This window comes from Balaenoptera borealis (genome assembly GCF_965194805.1).
Source record: "Balaenoptera borealis genome assembly, chromosome: 2".
In the NCBI taxonomy this organism is placed as follows: Eukaryota; Metazoa; Chordata; class Mammalia; order Artiodactyla; family Balaenopteridae; genus Balaenoptera; species Balaenoptera borealis.
In genome coordinates, this window is record NC_138867.1 from 166,205,377 (window position 1) to 166,229,004 (window position 23,628).

Below are 23,628 nucleotides of genomic sequence, written 5' to 3' on the forward strand. Positions count from 1 at the left end.
TGACCAAGATTTGGACCTGGTCTGGGTTTATTCAGGAGAGCTCCATGTCCCCTGACTGCCACCTCCTCCCTCTCCATCTGTCATCTGTATTGGTGGTTTTCAAACTTTCAGTCAGCAACCCATAGCAAGGAACCCGTTTCACACTGCCATTTACAAATATAAATAGCTGACACAAAATCTTCACTCCAATATTTTTTATTCCAGTCTCTGCTAGTTCAAAATTTCAGAATGCTGGCTGCAACCCACATAACTGATTTCATGTTTCATAAATGTGTTGTGACTCCCAGGTTTGTTTGTTTGTTTGGCCACGCCGCTCGGCTTGTGGGATCTTAGTTCCCCAACCAGGGATTGAACCCGGGGCCTTGGCAGTGAGAGTGTAGAGTCCTAACCACTGGACTGCCAGGGAATTCCCAGTGACTCCCAGTTTTAAAAAGCCTCATCTACATAACTCACATGAATTTACAACCATTCAATTACTCAGAAAGAAAGAGCAGGGGAGGAGCAAGAAGAATTGTTTTATACATTTTGCAGATCAGCCAAAAATTCATTGGTGGAACTGAATTTTTTCCCCCATTGAATTGCAATTTCTGACTTCCTGATCTGCTCATGATGTCATTACTTATCATGTCCTTTTCCCTCCTATTATAACCTCAGAGTTCCTATGAAAGGCTAGCTCAAGCTCGACTGTAAAATCCTCTCTCGCTGAGTCCCCAGAGACTGAATTTTCACTGATCACAGCCACGAGCCCCTCGGACAACTACAGCATAGCACTGACTGCTGGGCACCCCCAGAGAGGACGGCAGGTCACCTGCCCTCCTCTCAGTGGAACTGAGGGTTCTGACCAGGCTTTTGGCCTCCATGGTCATTCCAGAGGCCTTCTTGACACCTCTCCGAGTGGGTCAAGAGACCTCGAGGGAAGACAGACACAAGACTATCTCCAGGTCCTGGGCTTTGTATTTCCTCCATGACATCAAAAAGCCTACAGAGCCCAAAGATGGGTCCATCTTTGCACAAATCTCAGGGCATCTCCCAATGTGGAGATGTTAACCATCAGTAAGCTTGGTTTCTGGACCAGGTGAAGTGGTTTTGGAAATGCCAGACAACTTGGCTAATGGAAGGCATGACAGCAAGGAACAGGGCCCCTGGGTTCAGCTCCCATGTTCTCTCACCTCGTCCGGCATGGTGGGTCATCTGGGAATTGTTACAATTTTCCACTCATTCACTGGTATTACATACTGTTCTATGAGAGGATAATTCTAACCCTGAAAACACTGGGGCTGAGACTACACCCCTAAATTCTCAGTCATAATACGTGCAAAGCTCCAATGAGGACAACTGGAAGACCGATATGAATCAGGATTTGAGCCACATGGATTAGGAACCAACAAATCCTCAATTCTAGTCACAGCCATCCTGGTCTACACCATCAAAACCCAAGACACATGATTATTTAAACAAATCAGACCATGTTTCCTGCTCCTTTCCTCTACCTCCACCAAAGAAATGAAATCCAAAAAAATCTATATTTGCCAGATTATTCCTCTACCCACCACCCCTCATGTTCGAAACAGAGCTAGGGTCACAATGTTAACACTGTTTGGATGGTTCGTGTCTGTTTCTCCATCTTTAAGAGGGGATGGCTGCCACTTTCCTAGCATCTAAGCCTTTATTGTTAAGTCATCTCGAAGAGTTGCTTAGCTCCTCCACCAATACCACCATCCCCATCAAACCAAGTCAGTTAATTTTGCCGGAATCTTTAATGACACACCTACCAGGGAAGATGATGTAGGAAGAAAGGCCCCAGGACAGTCCACAAGGTACCACAGACAGCCTGAAACCCACGGTGATTCTCTTGACCATGGCCTTGGCAGTTTCGGGTAGACAGGAGAGAGAAGACCAGGCCTATGGAAGTCAGGAGCCAGCAACGATCGAACATCCACTTACCTGGGGGACAGACGCAGTCCGTCGGTGCTTCTCGAACTGTCCGGAGCTTGACTGGTCCCTCCATCTTCTGAACCAGGAAGAAAAGGGGGGAAAAAATAAGGATGAGTTTTGGAGCGGAGAGGGGTAGAAGTGGAAAAACAGCAAAAACCAACATATTTGAAAGATCTACAGTAGTGGTGTTGGTGCTTTCAAGAACAGTTTTTAAAAGGTCATTAAATTCTACAGGCAGTTTTAGAATGGGAGGAGAAACAGAAATAAACATTAAGCAATTACTTGGGAGTCCCTGAATAGAAGATGAAAGGCTTCTGCTTTGTTAACAACATTTTCAAATACAAATCCAGGAATGACAAACGGACCCGGTAGTCCCTGGCATGAAGATAGGAGGGCAGAGCAGAGGGAGGCCAGGTAGGGCCAATCAAAACTTGCTCTTGAACATCTTTCCCTGCTCCGGAGACCACCCCTATCCAACCCCAAGGAGCCCCAGAGGCCCCTTGGCTGCAGCCCCTCCCAGCCCACTGGCTTCAGACCCAATGGCCCAGGGCTAAACCACCCTGATGACATTTTCCTTTCTTCTTACCAGTGGGGATCCTTGGCCTAGAAAATTTAGTTCAGTACAATTTAACAAGAATCTCTACACATGCCCAGCCCTGTGCTAGATTTGGGTGAAGGGAAAAGAACTACCACAGAAATGTAGTCAAAAGTCACAGCTCTGCTATTATGACAACTCACAGTACAGCCCTGGCATAATCACCTCCTGATGTGACACTCGGGTAACCTCTGAGGCCTGAATTATTGTCCCTGCCTCACAGACAGGGGATAAAAACTTGGAAAAAATAAGAAATTAATCCCCAATCCCAAATCTAGGTTTAGGGGAGTGAAGCAATTGGCCCACAATCCCCAAACTAGCCAAGACTTGAGTCCTGACAAGAATATACAAAGCATTAACCTTTCTCTAGGAAAAAACAAAACAAAAACGAAAAACAAAAAAACTTCCTAAAAGCAAAACAAAGCAAATCCCAAATGTGTTAACTTGAGTTAAAAATGCATACTACCACTAAAAGGGTTACTTAAGGTTTAAACCTAAAAATGTAATTTTTCTCAATAAAAAACATAGTAAAAATGCAAATACAAATACCTGGAAAATAGCACGGCAAACAAACAAAAATGTAATTTTTAAATCACTGTTTTAGAGGAGGTGAGAAGGGCACTCCCAGTCTTGAGCCCTTGATCACCAAGCCTGGAATTTTCACATAAGAAGGGGCTGAACAGGGAATTCCCTGGAGATCCAGTGGTTATAACGGACTCCACGCTGAGGGCCTGGGTTCAGTCGCTGAGCAGGGAACTAGGATTCCCATAAGCCGTGCGGCACGGCCATGAATAAATAAATAAGGAAGTAAGTAAGTAAGTAAGAAAATAAATAAATAAATAAGAATGGGCTGAACAGCCCAGGACCAGGAGCCTGAAATAAAAAACGTAACCAGGGGAGGCTCTGGCCCCTGCAAAGTACTTCCAAGTTCCACCTCCACTCCAATCTGCCAGCCTTGCCCTCACTTTCCAGATGGGCCACAGAGGCTGATACTGACAAGAGATGGAGTTAAGGCCAAGGTTTTAGAGAACTGGAGGATGTACGATTTTGAACCCTGTGGTGGAGGTATTTGTGAAAGCAGTACCACAACAGAACTTTTCTATCCTCCCCACACCTCTTAAACCCCCGCAAGGCCTCGGCTTGTCCCAGAAATCAGAACCTGCCTAGGCCTCTTGGCCCGGGCTCTCAGCTCCTGTCCAGACCCACACCTGCCACTCACTGCTGCTTAAGCCTGGGGCACTCTTCCCTAGAACTGCCCACCGGGCCCAGAGCCACCCTGCGAGCAGTTTGGGCTGGCCCAGAGCCTCCAGAGATCCCCCCGAAGCTGCCACAGGCTCCTACCAGGTGGGTGATAGCACAGCAGCAGCAGATACCACCCCCACCCCCACCCGACCCCAGGCCATGTGCACTGGAGTCTGGAGCCTCCCAGCCATGCCCGTCCTTACTGAACTGGAACGCTGCAGTAGGTGCCCGCGATGCAGGTGTGAGCAGGACCTCAGAACTCACTTTTCCCCCATTGTACTTGCAGGTACTATTACAGATTTCAAAATTCACTTGGAAAAAGAATCCAGCCTTCTAGTTTAAGCCAGTCAATTTGTATGAGAAGCTCTCATCTGTTTTTATCATTTCTAGAAAGACTAGAAGCTACGCTAATTTCCTTTTTTTAAAAAAATAACAAAAGCATTTAATGGTTAAAAAACAATTCGCTTTCAACAAGTGCTATCACATCTGGGCAGGTCCCCTAAGGGGAAGGGGGCTTTATCAAATACTGATAGGAAACACAATTACTTTTAAGCTACTCTTATCTTCAAACAAAAACTAAACAGAAAACTATTCAAGAAAGGGAAAAACGTATTGTTAATGCTAGTAGATGGGATCATAAATAACTGATTGAGTTTTTGTTTCGTTATTTATTCTAACTCCTTTTATGCATTTGTTTTTCTGGATTATATAGTGAATCTGCAAAGTTTTATCTTAGTCCTCTGTCTTCCCCACCCCCCACCCCCCCCAACTCTGGAGTTGAAACGTCCCTACTAGGAACACAAAGTGAAATGTCTGTATTAGAAACCTAGTCCCGAGATCTTTATTTCCATGCCTTTATTATTTTTTTTAATTCTAAGAAAATATTCTTTTGTGTCCTGGTTTGTAAAAATGATTCAAAAGCCTCAACTTTTTACATTCAATTATCTGGCAGCACCCCTAGCATCTGCAAACAATATGGTCCTGGTTTTACATATGCAAACAAGTCCTGACTCCTAAAGTAAATAAAGAATGAGTTTCTGAGAAATGACCGGAGACTTTCGGAGCGTTCCCTCCAGAAGTACTGAGAAGGAGAACTTGGAGTTGGGGGTGGCAAGAGCTGAGAGAAAACTAATCAGAGAAAATCATGGTTTCCAAAAAAGCATTACATGGTCAGATGATAAATTTATCAATGATCTGTTGAAGCATTAGTCTCAAATTCTTCACCAAATATTTGATCACATCCCTGAACAGCTGTATTTTGATGAAATATAGATTAATATACAAAAAAGGATGTAATGCTTTATTTCTGCAAAATGCTACAGATAAAGCCACAAAGACGTTCCTATCCTTTGACAGAAAATTCCTACTCTAGGGAGTATATCCCAAGGAAATAAGTCATCAGGAGCAAAAAAATGATACTCATGAAGTTGTGCCGCAAAACAGTGGGAGTACTTTAGTGAAGGATGGTGAATCCCCTTCATGAAACTGTCATATCTTCATCAAAAATCATTATGAAGACTATGTAGCAACAAGGAAAAATGTTTATGATACAATCAATAATGTTTACATATGTGTAAAAATGCAGGCGTGGGATGGCAGCAACTACCAAAACATAAACCCACTTGGGTGTAGGGATTACAGTGATTTACTTCTTTAAAGTTCTTTCTGTGTTGTAATATCATCTCAGTGAAAAAAAAAAAAATCCTGGGGAGGAGAAAAGCCAAAATGAAGCCCTAAAATATCCCTGCCTAGGGCAATTTTTGAATGACAGACAGATGATTCTGTCTCCTCAGGAAGCCCTAACTAACTCCAGGATCAACCCTGATAATACACACAGGCACCACAAACACCAGAGGAAGACTTTTGGAGGATCAATCCTGCCCTGCTACAGTCACATCCTCTCTGCCTTCTTTAGGGAAGGGCCCATGTGTACATTCTTATGGCCACCAACAACTCAAGACGGCAGCATTTCCTGGCCTCTTTAATATTCTTTTTTCATATCCCACCATGGTGACGATGATCATGGTGATGATGAGGATAGCAAATATAGAGTATTTCAAGTATTTCAATCAAGTTTATTGATTACTTACTATGTGCCAGGCACTGTGCCAACAAATGTTATCTTATTGAGTCCTCCCAAGAACCCCCATGAGGCCAGGACTATTTTTTTTATACTCATTTACAGATGAGAAAATTGAGACTCAGGGCAATGTAAGTGTCAGGACTGGACTTGAATCCTGGTATCAACTAACTTCAACTACAAAGTAAGAGAACCTCTGCTTACCAGCAATTTTCATGTCTAATAAAAAGAGTTGCTATAAAAAACATCCAGGCCATACAAAACTATAGGGACTGAAATTAGGTCAGTGGTTGCCAAAGGTTGAGGGAGTAGAAGGAATGAAACACAAGGAGACTCATGGAGGAGCTGTGAGGTGATGGAACTGTTCTGCATGGTACTGGGGTGATGGATATACTCCAAGCATTTGTCAAAAACTATTGGACCATACGTCACAAAGAGGAAACTTTAATGGATACAAATTTTAAAAAATAACCAGGATGCTGGAAAATCCCAGGGTGGAATGCAGGCTGAAACAAATTAATATAACTATATTAAAATTATGTGACATAACCTCACTGAAGGTGGTGGGGAAAAACATGTAACTGACTTAAGTCACTTTGCAAAACAGTGTTTCAGTTGAGAACTGTAAGGCTGAAGACCAAAGGAACTGTGCATAAATGCTATACTCTGGTAGGTATAGTTGTTTCACACAGGGGTACAGGGTAGCAATTTTGAAATTACTATACATATATATTGGGGTTGAACAAGTGAGTAAATAAACTATGGGTAATGAGAGCCTGGTTTCTCACTGTCCAAGAAAGAATTTATAAATAAGCAAAGGGGAAAGCTGGATTAGTCAGAGACATTACTATGAGCTCATGTTTATGTTATGTACACAGACAGATGCATACAGAAATAATTACAGTTATGTGAATATAGAGTGAATAATAACCCTAGCTGCCTGCAGACAAGACCTACAGCCAATGACACCCTAGTAGCAACAAGCACATTCAGCACCTAGATCTTGGTTTCTAAATACCATTTTCCAATAAAAAGAACCATGACTCCTTGGAGAAATGACTGATTCTAGAGCCAGGGCAGGAAAAATACAAGATAAGCCTAGAGTATCTTGCAGTGCCAGAAAGTAAGGAAGTGCTTTAAAAAAGGGGGGGGCGGTACATCAAAGAAACAAAACCAAAGCAAAAGAATTCAGAATGGCCAAAGCTGGAGCAACTTAAGCAACAAAATAAATGATGTAGTATTGAATTATAATCCGAAGAATAAATTAAATATCCATACTGATATAAATGATCAGATAAATAAATACATACATAAATAAATAAATAGGGAAAAGAGACAAATCTTCCTTACAGAAGAATTCCAAGTAATATATGTAGATACTTCCCTCTCCAGGAGGTGGAGCTAAATTCCCCTCTCCTTGAGTATGGCCTGGACTTAGTGCACTACTTCCAAAATGTAGAGTAGGGAAAGGAAAACAGTAACTTTATAATGGAGAAATCTAGCAGATACCACTTTAATCAAGTGATCAAGGTTAATGTCACCAGTGATAGGTCATGTTGACACCATAGACCACCGACAAGATGTCACGATAGTGTCAATCCACCTGAGCGGTATTCTTCCCAAACACTAGTAACCCAGCCTAATCATGAGAAACATCAGACTAGCCCAAATTGAGCAACATTCTACACAGTACCTGACCAATATGTCTTAAAATTGTCAGTCATAAAACACAAGGAAAGACTGAGGAGGAGACATGACCACTAAATACAATGTGGTCTCCTGGGTGGGATCCTGGAATGGGAAAAGGACATTAGAAGAAAAACTGGTGAGAAGATCTAAATAAAGTCTGTAGTTCACATTAAGAAATGGATAGCAGAATTACAAAGTCACTTACCACTGATTAAGATATAACTTTGTTATTTTCTATAACAGATTATTCTTTTTTAAAAAATTAAGGTCAAACTCACATAGCATAAAATTAACCATTTCAAAGTGATCAATTCAGTGGCCTTTAGGGGATTCATAATGTTGGGCAACCACCCCTTTTATGTAGTTCCCTCTGTCTAGTTCCAACACATTACCATTACTCCAAAAGGAAATCCTGTACCCATCAAGCAATAGCTTCCCTTTCCTCCCTTTTCCCAGCCACCAATCTGCTTTCTGTCTCTATGGATTAACCTATTTTGGATATTTCATATAAATAGAATCACACAGTATGTGACCTTTTGTGTCTGGTTTCTTTCACTTAGCAAAATGTTTTTGAGATTCATTCACTTTGTATCATGTGTCAGTATTTCATTCTTTTTTATGGCTTAATAGTACTACATTGTATGTACATACCACAATTTGTTTATCCATATATTCCTTGATGAACATGTGGGCTGTTTCCACCTCCTGGCTATTGTGAATAGTGCTGCTATGAACATAAGTGGACGTGCATGCATTGTTTGAATACCTGTTTTCAATTCTTTTGGGTATATACCTAGGAGTGGAAATGTTGGGTCATATGATAATTCCATATTTAACATTTTGAAGACCCACCAAAATTTTCCACAGTGGCTGAACCATTTGACATCCCCACCAGCAGTGTATGAGGGTTCCAATTTCTCTCCATCCTCACCAACAGATCCTAATGGACGTGAAGCTGTATCTCATTATGGGTTTGACTTGCATTTCCCTAATGACTAATGATGTTGAGCACTTTTTCATGTACTTGCTGACCAGCTGTATATCTTGTTTGAAGAAATGTCTGTTCAAGCCCCTTGTCTATTTTTAAATTGGGTTGTTTGTCTATTTGTTGATGAGCTGTAAGAGTTCTTTACATATTTGGATACTACATCCTCATCAGATATATGATTTGCAAATATTTTCTCATATAATAGATCCATTCTTGATCAGAATTCTAATCACCTCCAACTGAGACACAATATGAGAGTGTGAAAATCATCTTGAAAACTGGAGGTGACGGGAGTGGTCCATGGCTTCATGCTTGTCTTCACATTAGTCTTTTTTTTTTTTTTCACATTAATCTTTATTGAAATCTTGCTAGATGAATAGTGGGTTATTGTTACTCATGAATTTGACCTGGTTCTTTTTAGTTCATAGTAATTATATTCATTTTCCATTGTTGCATAACAGATTTCCACCAAATCAGCAGTTTAAAACAACACAAATTTACTATCTTACAGTTTTTGTGATCAGAAGTCTAGACACGATGAACTTGGTTCTCTGCTCAGGGTCTCATGATGCTAAAGTCAATGTGTCCTCTGAGGGTTTCTAGAGCTCTGGGTCCTCTTTCAAGTCCATGTGGTTCCTGTGGTCTGAGGCCCCCATTCTCTTTCTAACTGCTGGCCAGAGGCCATTCACAGTTCCTTGCCATGTGGTCCCCTCCACACACCCTCTCATGCTTCAAGGAAGGGTCTAGTCTTTTTTAAGGACTCACGTAATTAAGTCAGGCCCACCAAGGATAAGCTTTTTAATGTAACTCAATCATAGGTTGAGTAATTCAATCATATCATCATAATCACAGGTTCTGCCTACACTCATGGGGAGGGAGTTATACAAAGTGTGTACAGCAAGGGGTGGTAATCTTGGGAGCGATCTTAGAATTCCACCTGCTGGAGTATTGTATCACAGTTAATTTTCTACTTTTGACAAATGTACTATGGTTATGTACATATGTACATAATATGTTTCTATACAACTAAAATTATTCCAAAAAATTTAAAAGTCTACATCATGGATTTCAACTTCCAGGCAAGATGAGGTAGCAATGACTAGATTTACATAGGTACATAGGTACAATATGGTTCTATAAATCTAAAATTATTACCCCAAATTTAAAAGGTCACATTATGGTTTTCTACTTCCAGGCAAGAGGGAGTAGTAGTGACTAGATTTACTCTCCTGCCCAAAACAATATCAAAAACCCAAACAAAAATAGAAATCCCACAAATAAGATATATGAAGCAATGGTTTTGAAGATATAGGGATCAAGCAAGGAAAGAGACTGATCCTCAGAGACACAGAAAACGACTACTCTGGCTTCCTGCCTGGGGAGAGTTTCCAGGATGTGGCACAGGGAGAGGAAATACGGGTGGAACCTGGCAGCTGTGAGTGCAGGGATGCCAAGGTAATTAGAGTTTGCAGAGCAGAGGACCTGGTAGCTGAGAGCTGCACACAGAGAACCACGGAGACCTTCAAGGGTCCTCGCAGGGTATTCCACAGAGGGTTGATCAGCACGTGTGTGAAGAAACAACCTGAAGCCAGGGAAAGGATTAGAGGGAACAGTGCCCAGCTCTCACACAGGGCTGGGAAGAGCATCTGTTCAGACACTGAGTAGGGTACCAAGAAGGGTCCTGCCTCAGTGGTAGGCAATAATCAACCCTACACTAAATACAGCTCTGATTCCACCTAATGGATCTTAAAAACAAGATCCAAAAGGATCAAACTATTACAAGTAACATCTATGACATAACAAAGCTCATGAATATTGATAGAAATATAAAAATATCCAGCACCCAAAGAGGTAAAATTCATAAATGCCTGGCATATAATCAGAAATTACCAGCAGGAAAATAGGCCCCATAATGAGCAGAAAAATCAGTTAATTGAAAATGACCCATAACTGCCATAGGTGTTAGCATTAGCACACGAGGACCTTAAAACAAGAAATATAACTGCATAGTGTATGTTCAAAAGCCTAAGTAGAGAGATCAAAGATATTAAATGACCTGAACTGAAATTCCAGAGATGAAAGCTATCATGTCTGAGATGGAAAACAGGGTAGAAAGGATTAATGCAAGATTAAACATTGCAGAGGAAAAGATTAGTAAACAGCAATAGAAACTATCCAAAATGAACACAGAGGGAAATTATTATTTTAAAAAGAAAGCATGTCAATGAACTTTGGGATTCAAGTGGCCTAATACGTGTGTAATTGCAGTCCCAAGGGAGAGGAGAAAAAGAGCAGAACAGAAAAAAATATTTGAAGAAGAAATGGCCAAGAACTTTTTCAAATTTTGATGAAAACTATAAACTCACAGATTCAAGACTCTTAATGAAACTTAAGCAAAATAAACATGAAGAAAACTACACCAAGGCATATCATAATTGAATTGCTTAAAACCAGGGATAAAGAGAAAATCTTAAAAGCGGCCAAAGAAAAAAGACATTATATGAACAAATGAAACTCGCATATACTGCTGATGGGAATGTAAAATGATACAATGTTTTTGAACAATGGTTTGGCAGTTTCTTAAAAAGTTAATCACACATCTATCAGATATAACCATTCCACTCCAAAGTATTATACCCAAGAGAAATGAAAGTATATTCCATACAAAGACTTGTACATGAATGTTCATGGATGTTTATTTGTAACAGCCTCAAACTGGAAATAACCCAAATATCCATTAACAGGTGAATGGATAAACAAATTGTGGTATAGCCATATAATACTACTCAGTAATGAAAAAGAATGAACTAACAATGTATGCAAAAGAATCAAAGAAACTCTCAATAATTATACTGAGTGAAGGAAACCAGGCTCCCCTCCCCCCACAAAGAATACATACTGTGTGATTCCATTCCTACAAAAATCTTAAAAAAAAGGAAAGCTAATTAATTGTGTAGAAATCAGCAATACTTGCATGGCAGGTGGGAAAGAATGGAAGGGAGAGAATTCAAGGGGGAAAGAGGAAAGTTTTGAGGGTCATGGACATGTTCATCTGTGGGGATTTCACAGGTGTACACATATGTCAAAATGTAGCAAATTACACATTTCAAATATGTGGAGTTCAGTGCACTTCAAGTATAACCTAACAAAAGCCAAAGGACAAGGGCACTCAGGTCCTGGTTCCCACAGGCTTGGCCGGGTGGTGGGTCAGGCATCCTGGGCTCGGGAAGCATCAGTTCACCACCCTGAGCCTCAGCTTCCACCTCAGGGTCAGGTAAACATCATGGCAGAGCCAGGTGAAGACAACCAGTGAGAGCAGCTAGCCCAAACCAGGCATTTGGCAGGAGCTCAGAAACTTTTCTCTTAGCAATGTGGGTTTAATCAGTGACTCCCATTGGCATGCTGAGTGACTCTCTCCTAAACCACAACGGCAAACATTTCCTTAAAGGTCCCCGTTCAGTCCCAAAATACAGAAGTGTGTTTTGAAAGGTTTGGTCTGCAAACAAAATGCAAGTCTTCAGTAATCGTTAATTCATGTTCCCATTCATTATTTTTCAAGGACACACACATGACTTCCCATCAGAACCGCTTTCTAAGGTTCATCACACTGGCCTGACAGAAAGAAATCCCATCAACAGCCATGGGAGGGGAATGAACAGTTTCCATCATGGCTTTTTTTTTTTTTTTAGCCATACAGAGCGGCTTGTGGGATCTTAGTTCCCCAACCAGGGATGGAACCTGGGCCCTCAGCAGTGAGAGTGTAGAGTCCTAACCACTGGACTACCAGGGAAGTCCCTCCATCATGGCTTCTGACATGTTGAGGAGAGCCCTCAGGCTGCTCCCATGTGTGGCCTCCCAGCCTCCTCCATACCACAGCCCAGCTGCCATGTCAGGCCTGCTTGAATCCCCACACTGGGCTCCAACTGTTCCTGCCGACCCCTGCCCTCTTGATACTGCCCACAGTGAACGCCTGGAGTTTCCCTGATGTGTCAAGTCTGATTAGATGGTGGTATGGGCTGAATCGTGTCCCCCCACCAAAATTCATGTGTTGTAGTCCTAACCCCTGATCCTTCAGAATGTGGCTGTATTTGGGATAGGGTTTTTAAAGAGGTAATTAAGTTAAAGTGAGGTCATTAGGGCCCTAATCCAATATGACTGGTGTCCTCTTAAAAAGAGGAGATTCAGACGCAGATACACACAGAAGGAAGACCATGTGAGGACACCGGGAGAAGATGGCCATCTGCAAGCCAAGGAGAGAGGCCTCAGGAGGAACCAACCTGCTGACACCTAGATTTTGGACTTCTAGCCTTTAGAATTACGAGAAAAGAAACATCTGTTGTTTAAGCCACCCTGACTGTGGTACTTTGTTAGGGCAGCACCAGCACACTGACACAGATGGGGTCCCTCAGACACCCCGACCCCAAGCCCATGTCTCCTTCAGATTCCCCACCATCCCCAAGTGAACTGAAGTGAGAGAAGGCTGAATGGACCTGGGGCCTTGACGCCAGGCAGACTGAGAAGTTTTCACCTTACCGGCCCACAGGCGATGAGGGGCACTGAGGGTTGATGGGGTGAGGAGAGGGAGACACCGCTGAGAATATTTAGGAAGATGAGTGAGAAGAATGCGCAGTGGCCAGACCCGCCTACGGCACGGACTCAGAGAGGCAGCGCTAACTGAACAAAAGCCCAGGAAGAGATCATCAGCAGAACCAGGACCGGCTGGGCTGAGTTATACTATGGTGCTTCTTCCAGCTCAACTCATTCAAGGCCACGCCTAAGGTGTGAGCTTCATCATAGGAGCCGGAAGGAGGAGGAGGAACTGTCCCCAGGAAGGACCTGGCATTGATGTTAGCAGTCCCGGCAGCCCCGAAGCTAGGATTAGCCAAGTGGGGAGTGGTTAAGGAGGGAACTCCCGGCCCCTCACTGTCCGGGGCAGTCCTGGGAAGGGGCCTTACTCCATCCTCACAGAAAAGCAGTGAAGCAGACACCATCACCCTTTTTCCAGAGGAGGAAGTTGAGGCTTGGAAAAGCCAACTAATTTGTCCCAGGACACGGTGGCCAGTTTAAAGGCAGCTCCAGGCTCAAACCCAGGTCTCCCAGCTCTGGAGCAAGAGCATGAACTGTGCCAGGCCCAGTCAGGGGGTCTCCCAGGTGGGACAACTTCTGTGGGGAGGCAAGAGGTCAGGCTGGTCTCACCCTTCCCGCTTCCTTCCCAGCTCCTGTGTGCACATAAGTGTGCATATGTGCATGCACACGCTCATACACACCCCCACACATGCACACACTTATATTCATGTACACACTTAGACACATACGTGCACTCACATGTATATACACACTCACACACAGGCAGCATGCTCACATGTGTGCACACTTGCTCTCACACGCATACACACCCACACGCATGCACACTCTTGCACTCTCCCAGCCCTAGCACTGGCTCACCCTCACACCCACATACTCTAATCCCATCGCCATGTGAACTTGTCCTTCGTTCGTCTGAACCACAAGATGGGTCTGAAAACAAGATGCTGTAGATGATAACAGACCATACATCACACAAAAAGGCACAGTTCAATAAATGGATAGACCCTGGTTTTTGTGTGATGATCCTCCTTGGAGGACCAAGTTAAGTAGATCTTATTTAAATTGTCTTCTGAAAACACCAGAATTCTTTCTAACTACTTTATGATTTGTTTCACAACATAAAGTTGGAAGCAAATTCTGTTTTAAAAGTTCATATTACCCATTGGAAGGCACTTCCCCCCCCGTCAAGGTTTTGTGGCTACATCAGAAAAATAAAGGTTTTCTCATTTACCAATATGAATCAAAGCAGATGTGTGTGAGGCCTCCAATTCATTAGTTTAATCATGAGCACTTGGGAGTATTTGTGCCATATTGCACAACCACAAAAACAGATTAACATTAGTTAAAGCAAATTTATTGGCTGTTTGAAAAAATCCATATAATTTTCGTGAATAATTAGATTTCTATTTTGGTCAAAACTGAAATTTTTTATTTAAGTGGAAAATCTCATTCTGCTCAAATGAGAGACTGAAAAAACGTGGCTATGAAGCTAATGCAGTCTTTGCCTTTCTTCAACAACCAAGTCACATTTCTCCATCATTGACTCAGAGACTGGACATGTGTTAATACCTTTTTCGCTTCTGTATGGCCTTAACAGGATGGCAGAACCCCAGTGGTAAAAAGATCTTAAGATCATCCTTGTAACCACAGGACCTCCTGTCCAATTAGCAAACAGAGACATTCCTTCTGGATTCAGTCAAAGAAGAATTCCAACAAGAAGAACGATTTTCTGGATGTGTACGATGCACTAAGCTCTTTGGACATATCAACTTGTTTAATCCCCACAGAAACCTTATGAGGCAAGTACTATAATCCCCATTTAACGGATGAGCAAACTGAGGTTTGGAAAAACAGCCATTTACCTGAAGCTACACAGCTGAGAAATGACAGAGCTGGGATGTGAACCCAGTTCTGCTTAAAGCTGAAGTCTTCCCCACCACCCTCCACATCGGACACCTGTGGAGGATGTCCACACTGGCAGAAAAAGCTGCCACTGCTCCAAGCTAAAGTATTGTTTCCATGGGGGGCTGCTGTGAGGCTGCAGAAAGGGCTCAGAGCTAGGAGTCAGGTCACCCAGGCTCGGGTGCACGCTGCCACCTGGGGCTGGTCACTGTCACTTCTGGGAGGGTGAAGCCTATCTCTCAGGGGTTGGGATGGGGCTGTTAAGAAACACCACAAGGAAGAATACGTGACCCTTCTGTCCAGGGCGGGCACTTGGGAGGCCCTCAACTGTTTCCCCTGTAGTCTCCAGGAGTACAGTGACATGCCTTTCTTTAAAACTATATCTGCAGGGAATTCCCTGGTGGTCCGGTGGTTAGGTTAGGACTCCGCACTTTCACTGCTGAGCACCCGGATTCAATTCCTGGTCGGGGAACTAAGATCCCACATGCCATGCGGTGCAAAAAATAATAATAATAAATAAAATAAAATCTGGTAGGGGAGACATAATATTTTTTTAAAAAAACTGTATCTGCAAACTTATTTTTTCTCCCAGTGGTTGGTGCTTAGTACTGAAATATATTTCCAGACATGATGAAGGGATGTTTTCTAAGTGTCTGTGTCAACAGTTAAAGATTAATCCTGATCCTACACATGGAGAAAATCGATTGGGGAAGAGCTGGAAGTCGTGTGTGGGCTACAGAGAAGTTTACCGAACAGAGTTACATTTGCTCACAGAATTAGAAATCGCAGCGCAGACCAAGTGCAGTGCCCGGCACTGCAAAACACTACTCAAGGAGGGTTCTGCACCAAACCAACAAATGAGCCTAATTCTGAGATGAGGTCTTCAGAGTTCTTCCAAATCTTATTTTAAGACTTCTTTATCATTCGCTTTTTGCTTTTGCTTTCAACAACAACAGATCCAATTGAAATAAAAGTTCAACCAAAAGACAGATTGAATCCACTTTTCCCATCATAAAACTTGAAGCATGATTTCACAGTGGTGCAACAGTTTTGGAATTCCACAGGAGAATGAACATGTATGTCATGGACAAACTTGGATGTTCCAAAATCAAGACAAAAAACAAAGCCCTAAAAATGATCCTCTTTAGGCAGGTACTCTACGTCATAAAAAATAACAGAAGTAAGAAACTTTCCCCATAAAACCATCAGCTGTACTGTGCCAACGAAGATGTGGAGAGGCCTAGATGCTGTGTTGATAAAGGGATGCAGATTCCACTGATGGAATCCTATGTGGTCATGAAACATGACCATAAAGACTGTGCAGCACCTGGAAAAATGTTTTTGATAAAAGGTTGGAATATACAGAAGCAAGGTGTAAATGGTGTGCGCACTTAGGTACACATAAATCTGTCCATCCATATAAGAATTGGAAGGAATCGTGCAAGAGGTTAAATGTCCTTGTTTTAGGGTGGTGGGATTATCAATAACATTAATCATGTTAAATCGACATACATCTTGGTTATTTAAATTTTAAAAAGGGAGGAAGGGGAAGGGTTGCCAAGCAGGTGTGCTATTTCCCAACATTGGGTCTAACATCCTAAAGGAGGTGGTCACAGCCCAGGAGCAGTGGGAGCTGAGCAAAGAGAAAAGGGTTTGAAAGAACTCTATCTCCCACCAACACCTAACAATGCCGAGTGGGGGGCAGGGGTCAGAATTATTAAGGGAAAAGGGGGAAATGTGTAGAAATCTGTGGTGAAGGAGAGGGCTCCCTGAAGGTGTAGGATTACACCAAAGGCCTTTGGGATCCTGACACTGAAGAACAGCAGGATCTAGTGCTCAGAGCTCACCCTGGGCTGTACAAGCTACTCTGTCCAGCCCTCCCTTCTCTTCCTGAATCACCATGGCCCCTCCCCACAGGCTGAGCAGTGCTCTCAGCCCTGCCTCCTGCGTAGAGAACTGAGGCTCTGGACCAGCCTAGGCCACACAGCCAGCAGGTAGTGGGGGCTGCTATAGACTGAATCATTGAGCCCCCCGCCCCCCTGTAATGGGATTAGGAGACGGGGGTTTTGAGAGGTGATTAGGACATGAGAGTAGAGCCCTCATAAATGGGATTAGTGTTCTTATAAAAGAGACCCCAGAGAGCTCCCTCAACCCTTCTGTCTGCCATGAGAGGACACAGGGAGAAGACCGTCTATGAACCAGGAAGCGGGTCTACACCAGACACCAAATCTGCTGGCGCCTTGATCTTGGACTTCCTAGCCTCCACAGCTGTGAGAAGTAAATATCCGTTGTTTAAGCCACCCGGTCTGTGGTATATTGTAACAGCAGCTTGAACAGACTAAAGACAGTGGCCTTCTGATTCCTTGTCCAGAGCGCTTCCTCTTGAAACTCGGGCCCCTCAAGGCCACCATGACACATGGCACCAGGCAAAGCTGGGCAACCTCCTGGCCTCACTGCTCCAGGTCACTGGGACTCAGGGCACCCCAACAGACTCCTCAACCAGTCCGGAGAGGAGCCTCCTTCCTCATGAGTACACTCCTATGGGGAGAACACTCCCCGGGAAGCAGATGAAAATGGGCTGAAGGGGGACTTCCCTGGCGGTCCAGTGGTTAAGACTTCGCCTTCCAATGCAGGGGGTGTGGGTTCTATCCCTGGTCGGGGAGCTAAGATCCCACATGCCCCACAGCCAAAAACCCAAAACATAAAGCAGAAGCAATATTGTAACAAATTCAATAAAGATTTAAAAAAAAAGAAAAGAAAGTGGGCCGAGGAAGGTGGGCCCCAGGAGCAGGCGGCCCTGACTGCCCTCGGCTGGACATGAAACTCATACAAAGGGTGGAGAGAACACACCCGTCCTTATCACTCCTCCTTCCAAGGCCTCCTGCTGACCTGAGGGAGCCCAGGCCTGGCCTGTGTGCCTGGAACAGGTCATGGCCTCCCTCTTAGTGACATTTCTCCCTTGTAAAACAAGGACAATAACCTCTGTCTTCCACAATTCAAGATGCTGTTGTGGGAAAGTTTTAAGATTTTAAGTTATCCTATAACTTGTTAAGCTCACATTTTGTGAGTGCATTATATTCAAAGAGAAATCCAGATTTTGATCCTACCACAGGTAAACCCAAATGTATCAATATACATAAACACCTGCAGAACAAACACCTACCAACCTACTGCCTAGCCCATTAGATCAAAAATCCTTTAGCTGGATTTCAAGCCGTTGAGGAAGACTTTCTCCAGAATGTGGCTCCAGCCTGTTGCCCAAGCCTCTCTCTTGTTATTCCTTGGATGGTCATCTACTTGGTTTTACCAGCCCCCTGTCTTCTTCCCCTTCTAATAACAACACTCCAAATTGTCCTTTGGGGAACCATCCTCTACTCCTGGTCCTTTCAGCTCCAGTGGGGTACACGCAGACGTGCACAGGTGCACACAACCCCCAGCCCCTCCCCCGCAGAGATCAGAGATGCTGCCTGGCTCAGCTCAGTGACTGGTGCAGGTCATCCATATTGACCATTGGAGTGAATCAGGGGGACTATCGGGAAAGAGAAACTCTAATGCTGAGGATAGGGACCTGGAGCTGCTGACAGTTGCCCTGCCACTTCATGGGGAAGAGTGAGGGCATCCTTGACAAAAATGGAGCCAACTCAAAGAAACACAAAATCAAGGCACCTCTAGCTGTGCCTGAGCAGGCATTTCCCTGGACATTTCAGTTAAATTCCCTTTTTAATTAAGCCAGTCTGAGTTGGGGTCCTTTCACGTTGCTATTTGAAAGTATAAGGATCCAAAGGCAACTAGAAAGGTGGACTCGAATGAGATGATGCTCAATGAAGGTAAAAGAGACACCCTGCTCTGGGGACCATGATTCTTCCATGATCCTCTGGAAGGGGATTTGGAGGCCACAGTGAGATATGGCTGTTGAAAAAGCCAAGGGGGCCTGTGGCCAGGATTGGGGTGAGGAGGGGGAGCACAGCTGCCTAGGCACACCTGATGGGTACAGGGCACCACGCATGTTTTCAGGTGCACTGATCTCCTTGGTCCTCGGAGTGGCTGGGCCAGTTCCCTCCAGTCCGAGCAGCCTCTTCCACTTACTGCAGGGTGATGTGCAGGTGTCATCATTTTTTGTGTATGCCATGATGTGGAAAGAGTTGGAAAGCAGGACCCTAGAGTGCCATCCCCAGTGAGGAGGCCACTCCAGTCAGTCACTTTGGGATCAGAACAGCATGCACTTAAGGGTTAAAGACCACAAACTACAAAGCATGGGACTGAGCCAGAGAGAACACCAAATGCATCAACCTTGCCTTTGACTACTATGGTTAGATGCAGGGCTGGAGAGCAGGACCCTGAGGGAAACAGAAATTTCACAACTGGGGAGTGTTCCCAAAGTGTGGAGCAGTGAAGGGGGTATGGTTATGAAAACGGTGGCAGTTCCACGGTTTTAAACAATAAACAATGGATGACTTCCCCCTCCCTCCACCCCCACCCTGTCCTCCTCTAGGACGACATTCTAGGGTACCCATCTGACACTGTTGGTTGTTCCCCAATAGCCATTCCTAGGCTCCCTTCCTCACAAAGCTACAATTTTGTTCCACTGGCAACATGCCCAGACTCAGAGGATTCGTCAAGCTTGGCCAAAGCCTCCTGTGGCAACCCCATCACCCTTGACAGGATGATGATGATCACTGGCCCTGGTTCTGGCTGGTGGCTATAAGGAAAGTTCCCTGACTCAAATGAAAAAAAAGCCTCTTGAGAAGATAGCTTTTTCCTGCCCTATTCCCTTCTACCTTGGCTATTCTTGTGTGAAGACATGTGCTTGGAGCTGCAGCAGCCATATTGTGACCATGAGGAAACACCAAGAGAATGGCAGACAATGACCTGGCACCCCAGTCATGGCCAAGTCATTGAACTAACCCAGGATCTGCAGGCTGACTTCCAGGATTCTCAGGTTATGCAAGAGAATTCAATGACTGTACTGTTTAAGGAATCACACTGGGGGATTTTGGTACTCGCCATCAAAAGACTTACTGACCAACACTTTCCTCTGCATTATCTTATTTGCTCATCAGTACACAGGTAGTTGTGACCATCGTATTAGGGAAGAGGAAGCTGGAGCTCAGGAAGTTAAAGAGGTTAGATGCCAGGACTAGTAAATAGTGGGCCTGAAACCCCATTTATCATCTACCCCTCTCTGCCTGCTGGTATAAATTCATTCAGCTTACAGATCCCTGAACTTCAGAAGCGATGTTGCAAATCTTCAAAGCTAATGTGCAAAAGTCCAATTCAACAATTCCAAAATATATCTGTGAAAGGAATGCCCCAATAGTTGGCTCATTCTAAACATGCTGCTATTATTATAAAGCTCTCCTAAACTTCTGCAAAAAAAACAAGAAAAAAAAAAAAAAAAGAGTGGAGAGATAAAGTGAGCATGCCAGGAAGTAACAGGAAACTTTTTTGGTTTGGGAGCCAGGAAATGTTAAGGAAACAAATGTAGCTATGATTTATACTCCATCTCCAGTTGTGCCATGGGATTCAAAAATTGGCATTTTTATTAAAGCATACACCTTAGAGCAGTCCTGATAAGTGACAAGCTGCCACAGAGGCCAAATAAAGCTACATTTGATTCTGGGTTTTATGGTAACTTAACCAATATATATGGTTGATGGTAGGGAAGCAAAGGGCTTGAATTTTAACCTGAGTCTCTGGGTTTTTCTTGTTTTCAAACTGATTGGTCTGGAGAATGGAAGACCAACAGCCAACAATAAATCCATTGTAAGCTGAAAATAGATTCCTCTGAATACAACTAAATATTTCTTTAATCTTTGCATTAAAATTTTTACTGTAGTATAGCAGCTATTCTATTTACTCTAAAATTTAAGCTTTTGTAAAACTGTAACTATAGGTATAACTAATGGGGGGGGGGTTGATTACCGAGGCAAGCTCTTTAAAGCACTTTAAAAGCATAATATCAGATGCTTGTTTTGCATTTATATTTTTGGGTCATACTGAAGATACTATTGTTAATGACTCTTGCTCAAAAATCTTGCTTTTATTTTCTGAAAACCATTTCTTTATTTTGTACCATGGGAAGGGTCTTTAATAATCATGAGTTATCATGAATATTTCTTTTTTGTAGCTTCTATATCTACATTATCAGGCACATCAGCCAGTCCCAAAGAAGTTATTTCACAGTTCTGTTCCCAAGGGAACAAAGACAGTGGGTCCCATATTAACAGTGGCTTCTGTTGGCTTATTTTTTATTTATTTTTTCTGACATTAAAGTTGTGTATGGTTGGCAAGGATTTCTATTCTCTGAAAACAAGATTGTTGGTAAAAGGACAAGCTGCAGGCATCCTCACATACACAACTACTTCAGCACAGGCTGAAAGGATGCTTCACTGAGAACAAATTAGAACTGAAAAACATGTTCAAGTACAAAGGTTCTTTCTTTAAGAGATTTTCAGTTCATTATTTATTTGTCCTTCATATCGAATAGTTTTTCTAAATTATCTTCACATCTATTTAAACCCAATTACCAACTCCCACTATGCACCTCCCATGAGTCCCCTCATCTCAGCCAGGGACTCTCAGGGTCACTGGCCAGGCCATGTACATTTCCCATCCAGTGACATTTGTGAGAAGAATGGCTAGGAGCAGGAACAGACTGGTGCCCTGGGAAAGAGATGCCTTTTCACAGCGATACTCAAAGAGCCAGAAGCTGAACCCCAACTGCATTCATAGTGTGGCATCTCAGATGCTCCAAGTAGAAACTCCTCAACACCAAACTTGGTTAGCTAGTCGCACGAAGTGCTAAGATGTGTCCTATGCTAATGGTATAGCCTGCAGAATGGTATAGCGAATTTCAAGTGGAAATCCCAGGATTTGAAATTTTCCCTTCCCCTTACTAATGAAGAGGAAAGAAGTGGGGGGTGGGGTGGCAGGGGGGTGGTATGGAGTGAGAGAAACAGAGAGGGAGAGAGAGGGGGAATACTCTGCCCAATAACTCCTTGGAAGCAGGATGAAGCCTCCTGTGATCTGCATAGTTCAGGACTTGAAAATCTCAGCCGTGGCTGCTTTCCCAGGACTCTCCTCCCTATTAGAATGGACACAATTTGCAAGTTCCTTCTAAAAGGTTTTACTGGGATTTCTGATTTACTCAATCAAAGCTTGCAGTTTATTTTTTATTAAGTAAAAAGGGCCCCCTATTCGAAAGAACAGCCACAGTTATAGCACTAACAGGTAGAAATTTTACTGGCCCTCCATAAATCAATTCAACACCCTTGTCTCTAAGGATTTGCCAAAAGGCAATGGGCTGCAATTATGAAACCATCACCAGGAGTTGCCAGCAGGGCTCCAGAGAGATTTCTAAAATCTGCAGGCACTTTCAAGAGGAACATAGGAAATCATTTCATGAAGCAGCAATTTTGCCCAAAACCAAGTTAGAAGAGATGTAATACTGGCTTAAATAAGTGACTAAGAAATAGGTATGGTGAACACAAAAGGCATGGTACAGTCTTCCCCCATTCACCTTAAAGAATCCAAATTAACTCAAAAATGGATACACAGCTACTTTAATAAAGATCACAGCTGGGCACAGTTCAGGGGAAATGGTAGTAACAGCCTTGCCCATCCTCTCCTCTACCTTGAAACACTGTGGTGCTATTCATACTACAGTTGAGGATGCCCCTTTGGGGAGTATGCTTGCCATCTTGAGGTAGCTGCCTTTCCTAGGAAGAAGAGGATGGCTCAGGCAAGGGAGGCCAGCACAACCAGAGGCGCTCTGGCCAGTCTACCACCACTGTTCTATGGGGAGGTGCCCTGCTGCACAAAAGCTGGAGGTTTTGATCAGCATGATGGGTGAGAGATTTGAAGTTCCAAATGTGGCTCCTGATTTGAAGACACATAGCAGCAACCTTAACAGAAGTGTCAGAGAGTCTCATATGATGCTTCCAGCAAGGAAACTCAGCATCTGCTGTGTCCACAATGCCCAGGTGGCATCGCCTAGGTGGCGTCGACCGAATCCAGAATCTGTATTTTTTGGCCCGGACTGTTTTTTATTCCCCTCACCCTGCCAAGCTGATGTTGGCACCCCCTCAGGTCTGGGTTGCCCTGGGTGAGCGCTGAGCCCAAGCAGCCCCAGGCACAGCACAGCATCTCCAAGATGGAGCTGTTCTGAAACACTTTCCTGAGGGGCCGGAGTGTGGACAGGGCAGGCTGGATTGACCATGTCCCTCCAAGGGCCCCGGCCAGGGTCTGACTGAGGTTTCCCGCCACCAGGAAACCTCCGGTCTGCTGGGGGTCCCACACCTCTGCAGGTATATCAGCGTTGGGAACAGTAGCTGCAACCAGTGACAGAAGTCACCACACACTTCCCGCAAGAGCTTCTTCATTATCCCGGCACAGGTAGGAAGGCAGGCGCTTAACGCAGGCGGGAATTCACCGGTCCGAGCGCACACACCAGTGGAGACTCGCCCCCAGATCTGTTATTTCAAAGTCCGCAGTCTTTCCTCTTCCTCCCCCTGCTCGTCCCCGAAACAGCCCTTCTAGGTTGTTTTTCACGCAGGCCGACCCTGAGGCTGGAGCGGGAACAGCAGGACCCCTCGGCCTCCAGCACCCCAG

At 43.9% G+C, this 23,628-nt stretch overlaps 1 protein-coding gene across 1 annotated transcript in view; it reads right to left on the bottom strand.

The window, feature by feature from the left end:
- Window positions 1-23,628, bottom strand: part of COL23A1 (collagen type XXIII alpha 1 chain) — a 370,527-nt gene that overhangs the window by 340,291 nt on the left and 6,608 nt on the right. The window contains exon 2 of the mRNA XM_082379589.1: window positions 1,945-2,011. Coding sequence (XP_082235715.1) covers window positions 1,945-2,011 — 67 coding nt within the window. The remainder of the gene's footprint in view (window positions 1-1,944; window positions 2,012-23,628) is intronic.